Source organism: Pimephales promelas, chromosome 1 (assembly GCF_988280905.1).
Source record: "Pimephales promelas chromosome 1, fPimPro1.hap1.1, whole genome shotgun sequence".
NCBI classification, from domain to species: Eukaryota; Metazoa; Chordata; class Actinopteri; order Cypriniformes; family Leuciscidae; genus Pimephales; species Pimephales promelas.
In genome coordinates this window covers 8,693,715-8,713,892 of record NC_142769.1, presented here as the reverse complement: position 1 = coordinate 8,713,892, position 20,178 = coordinate 8,693,715, and the positions used below count along the sequence as shown (strand labels likewise).

Sequence of the window (20,178 nt, the reverse complement as noted above, 5' to 3'; positions counted from 1 at the left end):
TTAATTGATTTATATTTTAATAGAAAGAGATAGACATGGTTGTGCATTATTTGCACGAAACAGTTTTCTCAGACAATCTCTAGTTAAAACATTAAAACACAGCATGCCAGAAGAAAAGTGTTCAAAAGCAATGCATCCACAACAAATAAGTCTATTTCTATTTATTGAATATATATATATATATATATATATATATGAAGAGTTCAGATGCAAAAGCCTCTAAATGCCATTTGAAATTTTCTTCTTTAATGATGATTTTTATCAAACTTGTATATTTAAGTTCAGTAATTTCACTTAAATAACAAGTGAAATTACTGAACTTAAATATACAAGTTTGATAAAAATTATCATTAAAGAAGAAAATTAAGTATGGGGCGGAGCGACACTGTAGCCCCGCGCCGTTCTGCCACTAAAAGGAGGACTTAGAGAATCGAAAGCAAAAGTGGAAGAAAAGCCATCTCGAGTCTTAAAACTACTTGTAAAAACTAGTTGTTTAAAGGGAGCATATTTTCTGGTAAGTCTATTATTCATGAAACCATATTATAGGCTATATAAAAATAAGCTTCTGTTTCATATCCTTTCCTTAAGGAGCATCAAAGTCGGATCATTTCATTTCAACAGTTTAATGTGAAAATGACCAAAATTGCATAAACACCGACGATTTTAGGTCTGAAGAATATTCATACATTTAATGTGGATGGGGGCTTTCAAGTTTCAAACAAAATCCCCACCCAGCTGGCATTCGACTGACATTAAACGTTTAAATGTTGAAATAGCTAATGTTAGTTTATGAAAAAACATGAATTCAACGTCAAAACAACGTTGAACACCTTATAGTTGAAGTGGTGTTGTCACTATGGTTTCAACATAGAAATATCAACAATTTTTTAATTGTACGTCAAATCAACATTAGGCTACAACCACATTCAACTGTTATTCAAAACTGGCACTTGCATTATTCAACATTGACTCGACGTTAAAATGGCAGCAGCTGGGCATGAAGACATCGTAAAAGTAGTCCATGCAAGGTTGTGCACTGTATTCCAAACCTTTCGAAGCCATGAGACCTTATGTAAAACAGCAGAGTGAAATTTATTTCATTATTAATTCATTCCCCTTTAAACTGTATCTTGACAGCCATGGCCTTTTTTCACTTCCAATGTATGAGCCTTTTGGACTATATTGTGGATGTGTATATATATATATATATATATATATATATATATATATATATATATATATATATATATATATATATATATATACTGTATGCACACAGTGTCATTACACACTCAATGTTGAGATACATGTAATAAGCTAATTTAATTAGGCTACAATTTGACATTATTTCAAATTGTTTAATATAGCCTACAGACTTACAGCACCTTAAAATTCTTTGTATTATTTAATGATCATTTTTATGATTTTTTTAACTAAATGTGCCTGTCCCACACTTTTGAGTCCTTACCACAACAATGAAAAAAATATTTTATTATATTTATCATTTTATTATATTAAATGTTATTGAACACAAACAAGTCTAGTTTCTATGGAAATAGAAATTATCACTTGAGCACATTGCTGACAGACTGAGCACTTACAAGATACCAAAAATATAAGGTAAACATAATCTTTTCTGCTCTAGTATTTATTATGCATCCTTACCATTAAATAATTGTGTATTTTGAAAGTAAAATAAAAGTATTACTGTTGAATTCATGTATATTAAGATGCTAAGAGTCATAATGTGGTAGGCCTTGCTAGCTGCTGATTAGCTAAAATATTAGCAAAAAAGTATTGTCCGCAACATGCCTTTACCGCAGCAAATTTAGATGTTGCGGTAAAGACCTTGTGTTGCGGTAGAGACAATAGCGCGTGTTCTCTGTAGGCATATATTCATTTTGATATTTTTCCGCTATGTGAAAAATCCAGCAAAATGCGCCAGCATGTTTGTCAGCCCTAGAGGATTAACTTTAGCCCAACCATAAATTGTGACTTAAATATACATGATCACTCACATCAAGACGCTGCTGTGGTGGTGGAGTCCATGCAGGAGGTGCAGTGTTTGCTACTGTTTGACTAGCAGTAGTTTTGACGAAACAAGATGGTTTTTACACTGCCAAGGGCGTGGTGAGCTCGTACCAAGGGCGTGGTGCGCTGGAACCTGCTTACGTCAGCTCTCCCTGCTTACGTCACAGATCACTGCAAACATCCATTTCAAAAACACTTTAAACCCAAATATCAAAAAAAGTTACTCGAATCATTGATCAGCACTAATAAAGCCCCATTCTTACAGATCATTTACAAAAAAGAAGTTGGTTTAGGGTTTAGTTACCCTTTAAAGTTTACTGTATATTAAATTACAAATACCGTATTTTCCACACTATAAGGCGCACTTAAAAGCCTTTAATTTTCTCAAAAAACGACAGTGCGCCTTATAATCCGGAGCACTTTATATATGCAACTAAATAAACGTACTAAATAAGCTTACTAAATAAATGCCTCGCCTCGTTACATTCCCTTTAGCCTTCAGCACATCTAGTGGATGCATAACGCACGCAATACCTTTTGTTTTCTGTAGGATATTTCTTTTTCTCCCCCCACCCCCCTTTTTTTTACAGTAGCCTGTTTTTGATTTCGTGGCAGTTTAACATTGTGTCCTTACCGACACAAGATGTCATTACAGCAGAACTGCTCTATTCTCTTTTTTTTCACATTTTCATTTGCAAAAAATCTTTTTATATGTAAGATGAGATGATTAAATGCGGGAGCAAAAGAGATGTTGTTTCGATGCAGTTAATATTGACACAAAAAGGCCCTGTGTACACGAAGGGAAAACGCAGATATTTTCCTGTGGTTTGGCCTCTTTTTACAAAAAAACCCTGTTTTTATCACAGAAAACGATTTTTTCTAAAACCTCTGGCCAAAGTGGACATTTCTGAAAATGCTGGTTATGTGTTGCCGTGTCAACTGGGAGAAACAGGGTTTTAGGTTCTCTCTTGTTGATAATATATTTAATGTTTATGACAGATGTTGCAATTTCAATGTGTTAAATAAGGGCGACATACACAATGTGCAGAGTAGTGGGTAGTGAGGACTGGAGTTGAGAACCCCTGATGTAGATGTCAATCTAACTTCTTTATTTTACTGTTTTTAAACTTTGTGTTTCTACTTAAAGGTTTGCCATCAATCTCTCTTTTTAAGAGAGGCACTGCCTCTAAAATGAGTATCCAGGAAAAGAGAGAAGATGAGGGCACTGTCTCTAAAATGAGATCTTCATCTCCTGGATCATGTGTGTCTATAAGCGATGAATACGAAAACAATAAACCATCTGCATCCAGTGATGTAACAGGGAGTTCTGACCTCAGGTAAGACACTGCCCAATTCTAGCGTTGACAGATGTTTTTTTTTTCCCCAGAATGCCATACAATGCATTCCAGAGAGAGAGGTGTATAGTCCAGGGGTCAGAAACTAGGGCGGGATTTGGCGCCAAATGTATTGCGGCCATGGATCAAAAAATAAGCATGATTCAAAAATGTAAAAACACATGTAAAAATATAATGCACAAACTGAAAAAATAATGCAAAATTATCAGAAAAGCATGGTCACATGGCCACGAATCAAAATATAATTAGCAAAATAAAATATAACAGGTCGAGTTGCAGGCACACATAGTTTAATGGTTTCCTGCCACAGAAAGATTATTGCCAGATGGTTATCTTCACCTGTAGCTACGCGTGAACATCAGCAGCATGAGTCGCATTGGAGTGAGGTCAACTCCCCTCTTCGATTGATCGGCTAGAGGAGGAGCTGTCAATCTAGAGCTGTGGACCAATGGTGACGCTAAAGCCCACCCTAATTTACATGCAACATTTGGAAGAGCAAGCGCAGAACGGAAAGAAGAGCGAAAAACATGAACATAAATTAAGGTTTCGTGCAAAATATTTTTAATGTGTTTAAAGTTTTTATTCATGCTTGTTATTTTTTGATTCACGATTATATTTTGATCCTTGACCATGTTGTTTGCTTTATTGATAGTTTTGCATTTTTTTCTCTTGACTCTTGACCCTCACATCTTTAACTTTAGATTTTGTTTGGCTGCTGTACATGAGTTATATCAGCCAGATGAACAAATAGAAAAGGTGATCTGATAGTGTTGGTAATGTTTAAAATAATCGTTTTTTCACAATCATTTACCTGAATCGCTAAACTCATATAGAACCTAATTTCTGAGTGAAGTTTAATTTGTGGATTATAGCAGCACGGTCATTGTAGCACATACCATTTCTAGCCTTTTCAATGAAAATGATCAAATTAATAAAAAATAAAGACATTTCAAAACAATATTTTATAAAGGCACACACAGACATCAAGAATCAGCCTGTGAATCTCAACAATGGTGACAATTACAAAGTATGTTGCAATGCATTCTGGGTTCCACCATTAAAAACACATGCATGGCTCCCATCATGCATTTCTAAAAATAAATTATGCATAAATAAACTATGAGCTTATGTTAAGAGGTGATCTGTGTGTTACCATTGCTGAGATTCATATGCTAAATACGCACACACACACACACACACACACATATATAAATATTAAAATATTAAATTTAGAACCAATATCTGATTTAAGTTTACCTCATGCTTTATAGCAGCTCTGTCATTCGTTTCAGAGCTGAAAAAAATCTTTGTTTCTTTATTTTTTATTAATTTGACCATTTGGATAATTGGATTTCATTGAAAAGGCTTAAGTTGATGTGCTCTACAATAACAGAGCTGATATAAAGCATGAGGTAAACTTAATACAGAAATTGGGTTATATATGAGTTAAGTGATTGAAGTCAAATGATTGTGAAATATTGATTATGTTAAAACATAACCAACACCATCAGATCACCTTTTCAATTTGTTTATCGGGCTGTTATAATACATATGCAGCAGCCAAACAAAATATAAAGTTAATGATGTGAGGGTCAAGAGACCAACTAAAACAAACACTAAGTGCCACAATGGTGACTCAAACATTTCGGTTTTCTCCTTCAGTGATTCTGCTTGTTACCATCACTTGTCTTCAATAATGCACCATCATCACTCAATACAAAAATAATTACTCAATGATCTCATTAACTTAACACTGCTTCAGTGTTCATGTAACACTCTGCTCAGAGCTTAATTGGGTCACTTATAATGACTTATTCCATGATGTTGAAGTTACATGAGCAAATTATGTTTGTTTATCGTACCCAATTATGTGGAACCAGTTGACATAATTTATGGATTATGAAATAATTTTTTTTAGTGTGGCATTGCTATGGCCTGCTTGTAGCCCTGGGCCCGTATTCATAAAGAATCTTAATGCAAAGAGTAGCTCCTAGTGACAAAATAGCCTCTATGCACGATCGCTTCCGGGTTTGTCTCAGCACGCCCAGTAACATCCGGTGCTGTGTCAGTCTATGGTCAGAGGCCGGTTTTGCGTTAGGTGGAGATAGTGTCAAATTACACTTGCTGTTTATAAAAACGTCCTGCGGTTAACGTGAATGATGTTAACAACACTGTGAGGCAGTTAGCTGTCACACAAGAGTTAAAAAGAGAAGTTATTTAAATTATATATTTCGAGCTACAACAACAACTTTGAGGGTTAGTATTCTCTCATATCGTACGAATTTCGACTAGCGAATCAGTGTTTCTAAAATCGTTGTCTCCGTTTCTGAGAAAACGGATTTTATTAAAGTTTTGCCACTATACACTTGCCCTGCAGAGCGCACTTCCGGAAGTAAAGACGCTGACTGAGATTCTTTCGGACACACGACAGCAGGGTTTGTGCATAGAGGCTATTCTAAGAAAATTCTTAGAAATGTGGGTGTTTACTCTTAAAATTAAAGAAAAAATTCTAGTAAAGAAAAGTGATTCAGAAAGCATCTTAACCCTTAGAAGAGGTATTAAGGTCAAAATTGTTAGGAGTACGGTTGAGGACTTTTAAGAGGCTTAAGAGCTTCTTTAGCAGAGGAGAAAATTACAGAATATTAGCCAAAGTTATGAGAATTTACTTGTTAGCTGGGATATCTTGTAACTGATACTGTTTCTGATGGTCTTCAGCAGTCTTTGTCTTTTTATTCTTTTAAAAAAAATAATTAGGAGGGGGGAAATACATGAGCTGATTACATCCGCGCCATCCTCTACATCCCTCGATCATACTCAAATCAGCCAGGATAAAACTGAAGCAGTCCTGAAAAAATACACACCAGAGACTGGACACATGCAGAGAGTCAAAGACCAGCACAAAACCAGCATGAAGAAGAAATATGAGAGATTATTTGAGGGAATCAAACTCCAAGAGAATCAAACACTCATGAACCGGATCTACACACAGCTCTACATCATAGAGGGAGAGAGTGAAGGAGTGAATAAAGAACATGAGGTTTTACAGATGGAGAAAACAGCCAGAACACAACATTCACGAGACAGTCTAATCTGCAATGACATCTTTAAAGCCTTGTCTGAAACAGGATGTGAGGAGAAAGACCAAATCAAGACTGTTCTTACTAAAGGCATCGCCGGAATTGGAAAAACTGTGTCTGTGCAGAAATTCATTCTGGACTGGGCCGAGGGAAAAGCCAATCAGGATGTAGATTTCATGTTTGTGCTTCCATTTAGAGAGTTGAACTTGATAGGAGATCATCAGTACAGTCTTCACAGACTTTTGCTAGACTTTCATCCTGAACTTCAAGATCTGGACTCAAAGATTTATGAGGAGTGTAAAGTTGTGTTCATCTTTGATGGCCTGGATGAAAGCAGAATGACACTGATGTTTTCAGATGCTCAGAAGGTTTCTGATGTGACTGAGATTTCATCAGTGGGTGTGTTGATGTCAAACCTCATGAAAGGAGAACTGCTACCATCTGCTCTCATCTGGATCACCTCCAGACCAGCAGCATGCAATAAAATCCCCTCCAATTACATAAACCGTCTGACAGAGATTCAGGGATTCAATGAGCTCCAGAGGGAGGAATATTTCAAGAAGAGAATCAGTGACGAGCATCAAGCTAGTAAAATCTTCTCACATATCAGAAGAGCAAGAAGCCTCCAAAACATGTGCCACATACCCGTCTTCTGCTGGATCTCATCCACTGTGCTTCAAAAGCTCTTGAAAGAAGATCTCAGTGCAGAATTCCCTCAAACTCTGACTGAAATGTACATCCAGTTCCTTCTGATTCAGATCAACATGAGGAATCAGAATTATGAAGAGACAGATCCAGAGAAACATCTGCAGTCCAACAGGGAAGTGATTGTGAAACTTGCTGAAGTTGCTTTCAAACAGCTGATGAAGGGCAATGTGATGTTCTATGAGGAGGACCTGATTGAGTGTGGCATAGACATCACTGATGCCTCAGTGTATTCTGGGATCTTTAAGGAGGAATCTGTGATTTATCAAAGGAAAGTGTACAGCTTCATTCATCTGAGCTTTCAGGAGTTTCTCGCTGCTTTCTATCTGTTTTACCTCCATGTAATAAAAAATGTTGACGTTCTTAAGTTTTTTGATGTTATTTATAGCTTTCTAAAAAATGGAGTAGATAAAGCCCTTGAGAGTGAGAATGGACACCTGGATCTGTTCCTGCGGTTCCTGCTGGGCGTGTCACTGGAGTCCAATCAGAGACTTTTACAGGATCTACTGACACGCACAGAGAACAGCTCAGAGAGCATCAAGAGAACCATACAGTACATTAAAGAGAAGATCAAAGATGGACATGGACTCTCCTCTGAAAGATCCATCAATCTGTTCCTCTGTCTGTTGGAAGTCCAAGACCAGACTCTGTCCAGAGAGATTCAGGAGTTTATGAAATCAGACAAACACTCAGAAAATAAACTCTCTGCTGTGTACTGCTCAATAATAGCCTACATGCTTCAGATGTCAGAGGAGGCGCTAGACGAACTGGACCTCAAGAAATACAACACATCAGATGAGGGTAGAAGAAGACTGATACCAGCTGTGATCAAATGCACAAAAGCACTGTAAGTGTTACAATGAAGAAAATGCGTCTGCTGAGCAGCATTATGCTCTCAGAGAGGAATAAAAATGTAATATGTTCACAAGAGTTAAAGTCATAATAAATTTTGAAATGTAATCATTTGGGAAAAAAAAGTTAAAGAGTAAGGTTAAGAATTGATTTTCTTTTTTCCAGTCTTTCAGGCTGTAATCTGACTGCTCAATGTTGTGAGAGTTTGTCATCAGCTCTACACTTCTCAAACTCTGTCCTGAGAGAGCTGGACCTGAGCAACAATGACCTGCAGGATTCAGGAATTAAGCTGCTCTCTAATGGACTGAAGAGGACGCCAAACTGTCAGCTGCAGATACTGAGGTTTGTAAATAGAGTGGGACATTCTCTCTGTAGTGTGGTTTATATAAAAAACGATTCATCCATGATTCCCAGCATGCATCGGGGCATGAATATATTATTTCGCTGAAATGTTATTTTCTTTCATTCTCGTTATTTGCTATAAACACGCATATATTTATATAGACAAGAGCCCAGCTAACAGAATTTTGTTAGAAGTATGTTCTCTAAATATTCAGTGTTGGGGAACGTGAAAAATGTACAGTTTTCTTGACATTAGAGGAATGCGTTTGAAAAAGGTTTTTCATCTTTATTTTGATTACTGTTTTATAACTCGCACCCACAAACGTCTTGGCAGTTGAGCGCGCCTAGTTTGAGCACTGTCATAAACATGACACAACACCTGTCATGAACATGAAGGAGTGTTTATGAATGTTTATGACTGTTGTCATTAAGTGTCATTCGGTAAATTATGACACTTTTAATCCAAAGTTGACATTGTTTAAAATGTCTTTGTTATGACAACTTGACATTAACAAGGACAAAAATGTCTTTGTTATGACAACTTGACATTAACCAAGACAAAAATGTCTTGATTATGACAACTTGACATTAACCAAGAAATCATAACTAGTCCAACGTCTTCCTCTTTACTTGAGGTAAGGGGAAATATTAATGACACTGTTGTTAAAGCATTTGACAGTGTAAGTTTTCACCCGCGAGCGTTCTCGTGTAAACACGGCCTCATTTAATAACTTATTGTCACGGTGTGGGTGCAGGCAGAAGAACAGACAGATTCCAAAAAGCTCCACTACAAAGGTTTACTCACAAATAATACGGATACAGGCAGGTAGAACACAGAGTAACATTCACATTGACCGACAAAGACTGAATGAACACAGGCAACCTAAATACAGACAGGAATCAAACATAACGATGTGAAGACAGGTGATACTGATAAACAAGACGAGGAACAGGTGGCTGATGAAGGAGTGAGTTCAGGGGTGGAGACAAGAGGATCCTGGGAAGTGTAGTGCTGATGACAAGACAGACTGGTGCAGACGAGGACTGTGACACTTATATAGCACATTAACTTTAACAATCTTCAGTGTTAATTTAACACTCAAATTTGAACACCTTAATTCTCTTGAGTCTTTAACATTCTTGAGTTTTTGCTGTGTAGTAACATTCAGGAAACTGAACATTTTTATGTTGTTGGAATGTTAGAAATCAACATTACTATCATGTTGAATTTTTAATCGAAAATTATGTTTAAAGAACGTTTGAGGAATAATATATCTTTAAAACACATTCCTGTAAAATCAAGAAAACTGGACATTATTTACATTCCCAGAACCAACACTGAAAATTTGGGGGTGGTTTGCCAGACAGGGTTTAAATTAAAGGGTTAGTTCACCCAAAAATGAAAATTATGTCATTAATGAGTCACCCTCATGTCGTTCCAAGCCCGTAAGACCTCCGTTCATCTTTGGAACACAGTTTAAGATATTTTAGATTTAGTCCGAGAGCTTTCTGTCCCTCCATTGAAAATAAATGTACCTGATACTGTCCTTGTCCATAAATGCAATACAGACATCATCAAAGTAGTCCAAGTGGGTTAGTTCAAATTTTTTGAAGCATAGAAAATACTTTTTGGTCCAAACATAGCAAAAACAACGACTTTATTCAGCATTGTATTCTCTTCCGGTTCTGTTGTCATTGCTCATTCACGATTCCAATGACGCTGCTGACGTGTTATCTTTTGCGCCCGATTAGGACGATTAGGACATCCGCGACATGCACACTTACGAACCTTTTTTAAAAAATATTGCAATACCAAGATACAAACAATGTAGAAAGGCTTGAATACAGGCACGAAGCTCGGGTGCACAAGATAACACGTCAGCAGCGTCATTGGAATCGTGAACGAGCAATGACAACAAAAAAAGTCCACCTCAGTACTTTGTTCCAATCACCTTCATTTGCTAATTAGCAGTTTTTTAATCAGGAGACAGAAATCAGCTGAAATCAACTGTCAATCAGTTCATGGGTGGAATAAACATATAGCAGGATACTTCTACTTTCTGACCCCTGGACTATACACCTCTGCGTGAAACATACATATTTCTACCATATTTCTAAAATGTAATTAATCATTGCTAATCCGTAGGTTGTCAGGCTGTATGGTGACAAAGGAAGGCTTTGGTTATGTGTCTTCAGCTCTGAGTTCAACTTCACACCTGAAGGAGCTGGATCTGAGCTACAATCACCCAGGACAATCAGGAATCTTGCTGCTCAACCAAAAACTGAAGGAACTAAACTACTCACTGCTGAAACTCAAGTATGTCAAACAAAATGTAACTCTTTGACCTTCAACCAACTTCAAATAAAAGCTGAAATCTGGAATGCAACTTTGTTTAAAGGGTTAGTTCACCCAAAAATGAAAATTAACTCATTAATTACTCACCCCCATGCTGTACCAACCCTGTAAGACCTTCGTTCATCTTCGGAACACAAATGAAGATATTTTTGCTTAAATTTGAGAGGTGGATCACTGCTACATAGGCTGCCTAAGGGAATGAAACTTGACGGCCCAGAAATTCATTAAAGAAAAGGTTTAAATATTCCATGTGCCTACAGTGGCTCAACTATAAGTTTATCAAGCGACGAGACTACTTTTTGTGCTTTACTTCCGCATGCGTGAGAACTGAGATGAGGACGTTCTTCTTCGACTACTTCTTGTTACCGGCTGCTCACCGCTTAGGAGTATTACCGCCACCTACCGTATAAGATGAAGTGCCGGAAGCGCAAAACTTTCTCTTTGCAAGCAGAGGAAGACGCGCGTGGCGTGGCGCCAGAGGTGAGGCGTTTATTAGTGTGAGCGCGCTGGGGCGGCCACGTAACTTACATTCACAGCCTGCCTGACTCATATGAGTTATCATGTGTGGCGGCTCGCTGACAGCAACAGCAAGGTCTTACGGAGTTGGTACAGCATGGGGGGGGGGGAGTAATTAATGAGTTAATTTTCATTTTTGGGTGAACTAACCCTTTAACATACATTTAAGAAAATATAATTCAGACTTCAGATTTCAAAGACCTAAAATAAAGAGCTAAGCAAAATCCCATGTGTGAAATTAAAGGTACAATATGCAGGATTTTTGCAGTAAAATATCCAAAAACCACTAGGACAATGTTATATATTTATTTAAAACATTTTCAAATGTTAAAAATATTTTAAGTTTTTACGAAACGGGGCGTGTGAGCAGGGGTGAGGAGTCACCTGTCAATGACATCATATCCGCGTTACCGCCAGTTTCCGCAAAGTTTGACCTCCTACTGCAAAAGTAACTATGGCGACAGACGTTGACAACTGGGTCAGTTATGCCTGTTATGCACAGCAGGACGCTCACACTGTTGTTGTTTTGTTCAAACATTATGGGCCATGGCAAGCAGACTTTGAGACAAAAAGAGGACTAACACGAAGATCAACATCTTTCAAGATGCCGAGACCTCCACGTCCGCGACTAACTTCAACTTAGAGATGCGAGTGTTGCAGTATTAAACAGGTGACCAAATGTTGAGCATGGTGAGCAAACTAATTAATGTTATTTAGTTCAACGTGATGAAAAGTAAGAATGTGATCTCTAATGTGTATGTTATTCTCTAATGTTTATCTAGTTTACAGCCAACACACAATCTAACTAACAACATTCAACACACTCAAATCTTGTTTAGTGTAGCAATTGTTAGAGCAAGTGAAACAGCGCTGCGTCACCTCAAGTTTAATTTGTCTAGTAAACTGACCTGTGTGAGTAATTCAACTTCACCTATGTGTAGTTCGGTAGAATAAAATGTCCGTATTCCTTTACATCCGCGGGACTCGCGTTGCGTGTGGCGCTGGTATACGTCTAGCAATCACGCCCTGCTTCACACCACAGTCATGTTAAAAACATCACTGTATTCACTCATCCATAAAAGATCCATCAGCTTGATGACAAGATCCATAATTCCGCTTAATGCAGAATATATGTCATCAATATACGCCTTTTTTATTGTAAGAGGTTAGCGACCCCTGCTGGTGAAAAAACCTTGCATATTGTACCTTTAACTCTGCTTAAAGAACATTTTGTCCCTATCTACAGAGTGTTAAAAAGTGTGAAAGGTAATTGGCATTAGTGATGAACACCTGCTGTTAACAAGCAGAATCACTAAAGAAAAGATAAATACAAGAACTACAACTGATTTCCAGCTGGTCTTAAATTAAATCAACTCAAGATAAAACAAGATCACAGCAGAGGAGGTTTAAACAACTCCACAAATAGCATTACCAGCTTCATCTATTTCTAACCAGATTTACTTTATTTTTTGCCATTCTTCTACAGAAGTTATTGTTGAGAGTTGATGTTGATGTGTTAGTGATCGAAACAATAATGTGCTATTTTATTTATTGATAAAACAACTTCAGAGGTCAAATCAGTAAAATAAAGTAATGAACTGCTAGATGTAGATTGTCTTTTATGTGTTATACTTAGCAGTTTTGTGTGTGTTTGGGTATCTTTAGGCTAGATCATGGAGGAGAGAAAAGAATTAAACCAGGACTGAAAAAATGTAAGTTTAATAAACACATACACACATACAGTATAAAACACCATATTACCTTCCATGATACACATTTATATTGAATTAAAATGATGCAGAAGAAAGAAAGAAAGAAAGAAAGAAAGAAAGAAAGAAAGAAAGAAAGAAAGAAAGAAAGAAAGAAAGAAAGAAATATCACGATTCAATTTGATATCGATGTTTAGGCTCAAGATTCAATTTAAAAACGATTCTCGATTTAAAAAAAAGATTCACAGTATGTAAATGTAGTTTACTTTTTCACATGTGATTGATTGTAGTAGACATATACACTCACCGGACACTTTATTAGGTACACCTGTCCAACTGCTCGTTAACACTTAATTTCTAAGCAGCCAATCACATGGCGGCAACTCAGTGCATTTAGGCATGTAGACATGGTCAAGACAATCTCCTGCAGTTCAAACCGAGCATCAGTATGGGGAAGAAAGGTGATTTGAGTGACTTTGAACGTGGCATGATTGTTGGTGCCAGAAGGGCTGGTCTGAGTATTTCAGAAACTGCTAATCTACTGGGATTTTCACGCACAACCATCTCTAGGGTTTACAGAGAATGGTCCGAAAAAGAAAAAACATCCAGTGAGCGGCAGTTCTGTGGGCGGAAATGCCTTGTTGATGCCAGAGGTCAGAGGAGAATGGCCAGACTGGTTCGAGCTGATAGAAGGGCAACAGTGACTCAAATAACCACCCGTTACAACCAAGGTGGGCAGAAGAGCATCTCTGAACGCACAGTACGTCGAACTTTGAGGCAGATGGGCTACAGCAGCAGAAGACCACACCGGGTGCCACTCCTTTCAGCTAAGAACAGGAAACTGAGACTACAATTTGCACAAGCTCATCGAAAATGGACAATGGAAGATTGGAAAAACGTTGCCTGGTCTGATGAGTCTCGATTTCTGCTGCGACATTCGAATGGTAGGGTCAGAATTTGGCGTCTACAACATGAAAGCATGGATCCATCCTGCCTTGTATCAACGGTTCAGGCTGGTGGTGGTGGTGTCATGGTGTGGGGAATATTTTCTTTGCACTCTTTGGGCCCCTTGGTACCAATTGAGCATCGTTGCAACGCCACAGCCTACCTGAGTATTGTTGCTGACCATATCCATCCCTTTATGACCACAATGTACCCAACTTCTGATGGCTACTTTCAGCAGGATAATGCGCCATGTCATAAAGCTGGAATCATCTCAGACTGGTTTCTTGAACATGACAATGAGTTCGCTGTACTCAAATGGCCTCCACAGTCACCAGATCTCAATCCAATAGAGCATCTTTGGGATGTGGTGGAACGGGAGATTCGCATCATGGATGTGCAGCCGACAAATCTGCGGCAACTGTGTGATGCCATCATGTCAATATGGACCAAACTCCCTGAGGAATGCTTCCAGCACCTTGTTGAATCTATGCCATGAAGAATTGAGGCAGTTCTGAAGGCAAAAGGGGGTCCAACCCGTTACTAGCATGGGGTACCTAATAAAGTGGCCGGTGAGTGTAATTTAAAAGAAGAGAAACAAAACAAATTAAATGTAGTTTGATATTACTTTATGTCTTCATATGCAAAAATAAAAACTTTTGCAACCAAGAAGTGCAAAGTGCCAAGGCCAGCTTTTAAATACATTTCATTAAGCTTTAAAGTGCTGTAGGCTACTGTTACACCCCTGGGAAAGGGGAATAATGAATAATAAGACACAGGACACGGTGTTTCTTCTATCACGTCCAGTGTAATAATGCATTTCTTTTACGAGAACAATAATTCAACAATATATAATGTTACACAGTTATCACTAAATGCAAAATCAGTACTAAATAAACACTTTACACTCACTGACAAAATATCAATGCAAAGTAATGCAACTGGTTCCCTTAAATACGTGGGACAGGCTGTATTATCCCTCTTATATACATAAAAGTTGAACAGACTAATTAACACACATGAATTTAATTATCCTAATGTTTAACACACCTATAACCACATTGATGGTTTAGCGATTAACATCACTCTTCTCAAATACACGAAGTAATATAACATATCCCAGTTATTTCTCATTAAACACATCTTCTCTTTAAGTGCTGAACACTGCTCATGAACCGTATAGTTGTATATTCCCGCCATGCGATGTACACCACGTGATGCAGCTAGCTAACTAACTATAATGGAGCTAACGTTAAGCAGCACTTACTCAAAGTAATAACAATTATACAGACAAATTTGACTTCTAGCTTTCTTAGGCTACAGGGGACATAAATACAGACATAAAATGCATTAATAAACAGATTTTACCTGGAAAAGGGGAATAATGAATAATAAGACACAGGACACGGTGTTTCTTCTATCACGTCCAGTGTAATAATGGACGAGCTGACGCAACACGCTTCCCGTGTGATACATCAGGCATAATTAACCGATTCCCGTTCACCAGGCGAACTCTTAAACACAAACTTTGAATAGCAACCACGTGAAGACAAGGTGCAAAAATAAATGAACAGAGTAACTTTTAAATAATACCATTTTTGGCATGTTATTGTGCTAATGCATCATCTTATGATGACTCTTTAACTTGAAGACCAAAATAATCGCTAATAGATCATTCAATCAGGAAATCACAGTGTTAACTCTTACCAACATTCCATATATGGGCATGAATTATGATGTTTTCTTCACTCTTTTTTAAGTACTTCTCTGAATTAAAGCAAATTGCTTATTTTCCTCTTTTTAACATACAAAATTACATATAATGAACTTTTCTGGCTGTACACATTCTCATAACCATTACACTACCAGGTTAACTGAAATGTGAACTTGACTGGGCACATTGAAGTTCATAAAATTAGGCCCTTTCTTTTTAGAACTGTGGCAACTACAGTCCATTCAACAGAACACTTGTGAGTAGTCAGAATCACATAATGGATCAACATTTAGATGTATGTGTGTGTAACCAGTTCATAGTCATCCACTGGCTGGAATGTGTAAATTCTTTTGCAGAAGTAGAAGCTGGTCTACGTGTTCTGGAGTGAGCATGCTCCGCTGGGCAGTTACTATGTCTTCAGCAGTTGAGAACACTCTTTCTGACGCCAAGCTAGTTCCAGGGATGCATAAATAGCACTTAGCTAACTTTTCCAGGAGGGGAAATACTGTCTCATGGCTCCTTCACAAGATGAGGGGGCTTCTGAAAGTGATAATGTGGAGGTTTCCAGCACCTCAGCATAATCCTTAGTCCCCACCTCTTGCTGCAGTGAAAGATCATAAAAGAAATCACAATCAACCACAAACCTCATATTTAAATTCCAAGTTCAGTTGTATATAATAACTCCCACTAGATATTAGGTCCGACTACAAGATACAATGGAATACATCTGAAATATGTGACCCTGGACCACAAAAAAAGTCATAAGTCGCACAGGTATATTTGTGACAATTAGCCAACAAAACATTTTATGGATCAAAATTATATTATTTCTTTTATGCCAAAAATCATTTGGATATTAAGTAAAGATAATGATCCATGAAGATATTTTGTAAATTTCCTACTTTAAATGGATCAAAAATGTATTTTTTGTAAGTGAATGCAGCACAATTGCCAACAGAAATGGAAAAACTTAATAGCAATTTCCTTAATATTTTGATTTTTTTGAGACTCTCAGATTCCAGATTTTAAAATAGTTGTAGTTCAGCTGAATTATAAATCTCAGTTTTAACAAATATACTGGTTTTATGGTCCAGGGTCACATATTGGTGCAGCTCTCCACAAGTAACATTCATCACACACACACGCGTACGCACGCATGCGTTCTTTCGGATGCCATCACCATTGGGATGATCTAGACTGGCTTACATCATCCAACCTAACTATTATTTCCAATAAATCATCATCATCTAAATCTCTGTTACTCAAATTTTTTGCCATAATATGATTACACAGTGAGTGTGCTGTGAGGTTACACTTTTAGCTCACTTTGAACTCACATTGTTATCATAGGGACAGATCACTGTGAGATCGACGTGTTGACTGGGTGTACTTTAAACAAAAATGCCTCTCGCTCATTTCACCATGTTATGAATTATCTTGCTTTTTATCTCAACTACAGACAACTGTGATCTCACACTGGATAAAAATACAGCAGACTCCCGTCTTGCTCTGTCCGAGAGGAACCGAAAAGTGACCCGAGTGAAAGAGCGTCAGTCGTATCCTGATCATCCAGAGAGATTTGATTACTATGGTAACGTTTTATGCAAAGAAAGCCTGACTGGATGCTGTTACTGGGAGGTTGAATGGAGTGGAGTGGCTGACATAGCAGTGGTATATAAAGGAATCAGCAGAAAAGGCGACAGTACTGAGTGTTTTCTTGGATACAATGAAAAGTCTTGGACTGTTTATTGCACAAGTAGCAATTTCTCTGCACTACATAATAAAAAAAGCACTGACATACCAGCTCCTTCATCCTCTAAGAGAGTAGGAGTGTATGTGGACGTGTCGGCCGGCACTCTGTCCTTCTACAGCGTCTCTGACACACACACACTCGCACACTTACACACATTCAACACCACATTCACCGAACCCCTCTATGCTGGATTTGGTTTATATCCAGGCTCCTCTGTGTCTTTGCATTAGGGACATGTACTTAAAAAATTATACTGATTAGTAAGTAGTTACACAGATCATTTTCAAAGGTAGTTAACAGCATAATACTAAAAGATTACATTGTTATGTAGAATATCTAGACTCTGTCTGTTGGGACTCATTCAGATCCACAATTGAAAAGCTTTTAACCTTTGACTTCCATGCTAGTAATTCACCAGCGAACGCCAGGGATTCTGTTCCTAATGGCCTTCACTGACACTTTCATAGTGAACTGAGTTAAAACAAAGCCTTCCCCTTTTCCGCCAAGAACCGAACGTTGTGAACACCACACACACACATCCATATACATGGACTCTCTACAGGACTTCCCCCACAAATGAAGTCAGCTCTGACAGATACAAGACTGATAAATTTTATGACCCCAGGGGGACTCTGTCTTAATTCTTGCTAAGAAGAAGGAATCCTTTTAATCCTCTCTCTCTCTCTCTCTCTCTCTCTCTCTCTCTCTAATATATATATATATATGTAAATGTATTAACATGTACCTAATGTTCCATCTCATGATTTTCCTTTATGTTGTTGGTCTTCCGACAAACTCCTATGACCTAATGTTCCAGACTGTGCATAATATGGGTAACCAGATTATGTGTGGCATATTTGGTCTCTATAACCTGGTACTTTGATCGAAATGACTGTGTACATGAAATGTCGATAACAACAACATATTAGAAGAAGTACAAGCATCTTTCATAGTTTCTTCATCGGCTATCGATCTTTCAGAGTGGTGAACTTTTTTTCTAAAGTGTTTGAAGACCAGGAAGCTCAGAAGTATCTTTTTTATTGCTGTTACATTGCTGTAGTCTGCTTCGTCCAAAAAATCTTAGCCAAGTCTAACTAAACTAAAATACAGACTGTTAATCTACCTTACAAGGGGGGAGGAGTTACATAGAGGAGGGAACTCTTGAACAAAACACGTAAATGAAGTATGTTTAGAAACCTGCCCTAGACTGAGAGAGCCTAATCCAATCAGCATAACTATTCAAACTAAGCCAGGGGCTCCCAAAACCATTTAAAACAAAAGGTGATTCAAATGCATAGAAACTAATCTAATCGGTCGGACTATTCTGTGACAAAAGTGATAGTCTCCAAACGCTGAGACAGGAACTCAAAGAGCCATTTAAAACAAAAGGTGATTGTATCAATTTAGCTTGCAATAGAAAGATCTGGACAGACAGCAAGTTTGTGACATAATTTACCTTAGTTACAAAATTCACAATAATAAACTTCCTCAGTTTGTATACTATTGTATTGGAACCATAATTAAACATTTAAATAAAATATGTAATCCTACAAGAGCATTAAGGTTGTGTTTTTTCTTGTTGTCCCTTAAAGGTTTAAACTGTCCAGGTGAATTTCGCCATTCTGTGATCCTTACGGATCTCTCCCCTTACGGATCTCTTAATTCCACAGGGACTATCCTTAGAGTTGATATATGATAGACCTAATTGATATATTAATATTTAATTATTATCCATTTTGATTAAGTATTGATATACAATTGAGCTAATTTTAACCTGTCTGTAAAATATAGTCTACATAGGCAATTAATTATGATCCTTTGTGGTTAATTGGCTTTATGCCCAGCTGCACTACTTCCTGAACTTAAGCCAGCTCTTTGTTTCCTGTCTGTCATTATTGGACAAATTGATTAATTCAGGTGTGCCTGACCTCAGTAGTCACGGCAACAATAATCAGACACACCTGAATTAATCAAGTTCGGCCAATAATGGCAGACAGGAAACAAGGAGCTGGCTGAAGTTCAGGAAGTAGTGCAGCTGTGCATAAGGTCAATTGTCTGGGTTCATATATGAATTCAGACGCAGGGAACATATTGTCACTTTTCTGGAGATTTAATTATGTAAAGTTTATCTGGTTCAAACCTGTATTAATAATTATGAATTATAAGTTATTAATTATTGTATACATATGACCAGAAATACTCTACAGTTACTATGCCTCTGTAACCAAATGGAGGCAGTGTAAATACATAGTGTTGGCAAGTAGCTACCCATTTAACAGAATTTTGTTAGATGAACGTTATAAATTACTTTTAAAAAATCTTTTTGATTATAATGAAAAATCTGGATTTTATGCTGTTAAATCACTTTGATACAATAATGACCAATATACATCTATATGTCAGAGATTAGGACTAAATGAGTTCAGTGATTCAGGTCATATGATATAATGAAATAATGATTATGTTAAAACATAACCAACACCATGAGATCACATTTTTTCTTTGTTCATCTGGCTGTCATAATTCATGTACAGCAGCCAAACACAATCAGTGCAAACTACAACGGGCTTTAAACAATTCCAGACGATGAATTAGGGTCTTATCAAGCGAAACGATCGCTTATTTAAAAAAAAAAAAAAAAACAAAGTTTAAGTTTTATAAGCTCAAATGGTCACCTTGCTCTGTTCTGTGATGCCCGTTTGTGACTCTCCTGTTCAAACTCCTTTATCAAAATCTTTTTCATGTCATTTGGTTCATTCAACGAACGAAATGAACGAGTTGACTTGGGAAAAGGTTAGTTCATTTTGATGAACGTACGAGTTCGAA

The 20,178-nt window shown here is 37.4% G+C and overlaps 2 protein-coding genes across 2 annotated transcripts in view; one reads left to right on the top strand and one right to left on the bottom strand.

The window, feature by feature from the left end:
* The first annotated feature begins 430 nt into the window (after positions 1-430).
* On the top strand, positions 431-18,910 carry LOC120477398 (NACHT, LRR and PYD domains-containing protein 3). Its single transcript, XM_039668974.2, has 7 exons — positions 431-514; positions 3,179-3,368; positions 6,141-8,015; positions 8,186-8,362; positions 10,509-10,679; positions 12,900-12,946; positions 17,059-18,910. Exons 2-7 carry the CDS (start codon positions 3,223-3,225, stop codon positions 17,580-17,582), a joined length of 2,940 nt encoding a protein of 979 aa, XP_039524908.2. The 5' UTR covers positions 431-514; positions 3,179-3,222; the 3' UTR covers positions 17,583-18,910.
* The window catches only part of LOC120477391 (protein NLRC3), a 41,147-nt gene continuing 37,083 nt past the window's right edge, over positions 16,115-20,178 (bottom strand). The window contains exon 9 of the mRNA XM_089123312.1: positions 16,115-16,200. Within this exon, the coding sequence (XP_088979438.1) occupies positions 16,184-16,200 (17 nt within the window). The 3' untranslated portion in view covers positions 16,115-16,183. The remainder of the gene's footprint in view (positions 16,201-20,178) is intronic.

Excerpts from the sequence above, each read along its gene's own strand:
- LOC120477398 (XM_039668974.2), top strand. The coding sequence starts at position 3,223 with ATGAGTATCCAGGAAAAGAGAGAAGATGAGGGCACTGTCTCTAAAATG. Across the intron at positions 8,363-10,508 it reads TGTCAGCTGCAGATACTGAG|GTTGTCAGGCTGTATGGTGA; the intron begins GTTTGTAAATAG and ends GCTAATCCGTAG. Across the intron at positions 12,947-17,058 it reads TAAACCAGGACTGAAAAAAT|ACAACTGTGATCTCACACTG; the intron begins GTAAGTTTAATA and ends TCTCAACTACAG.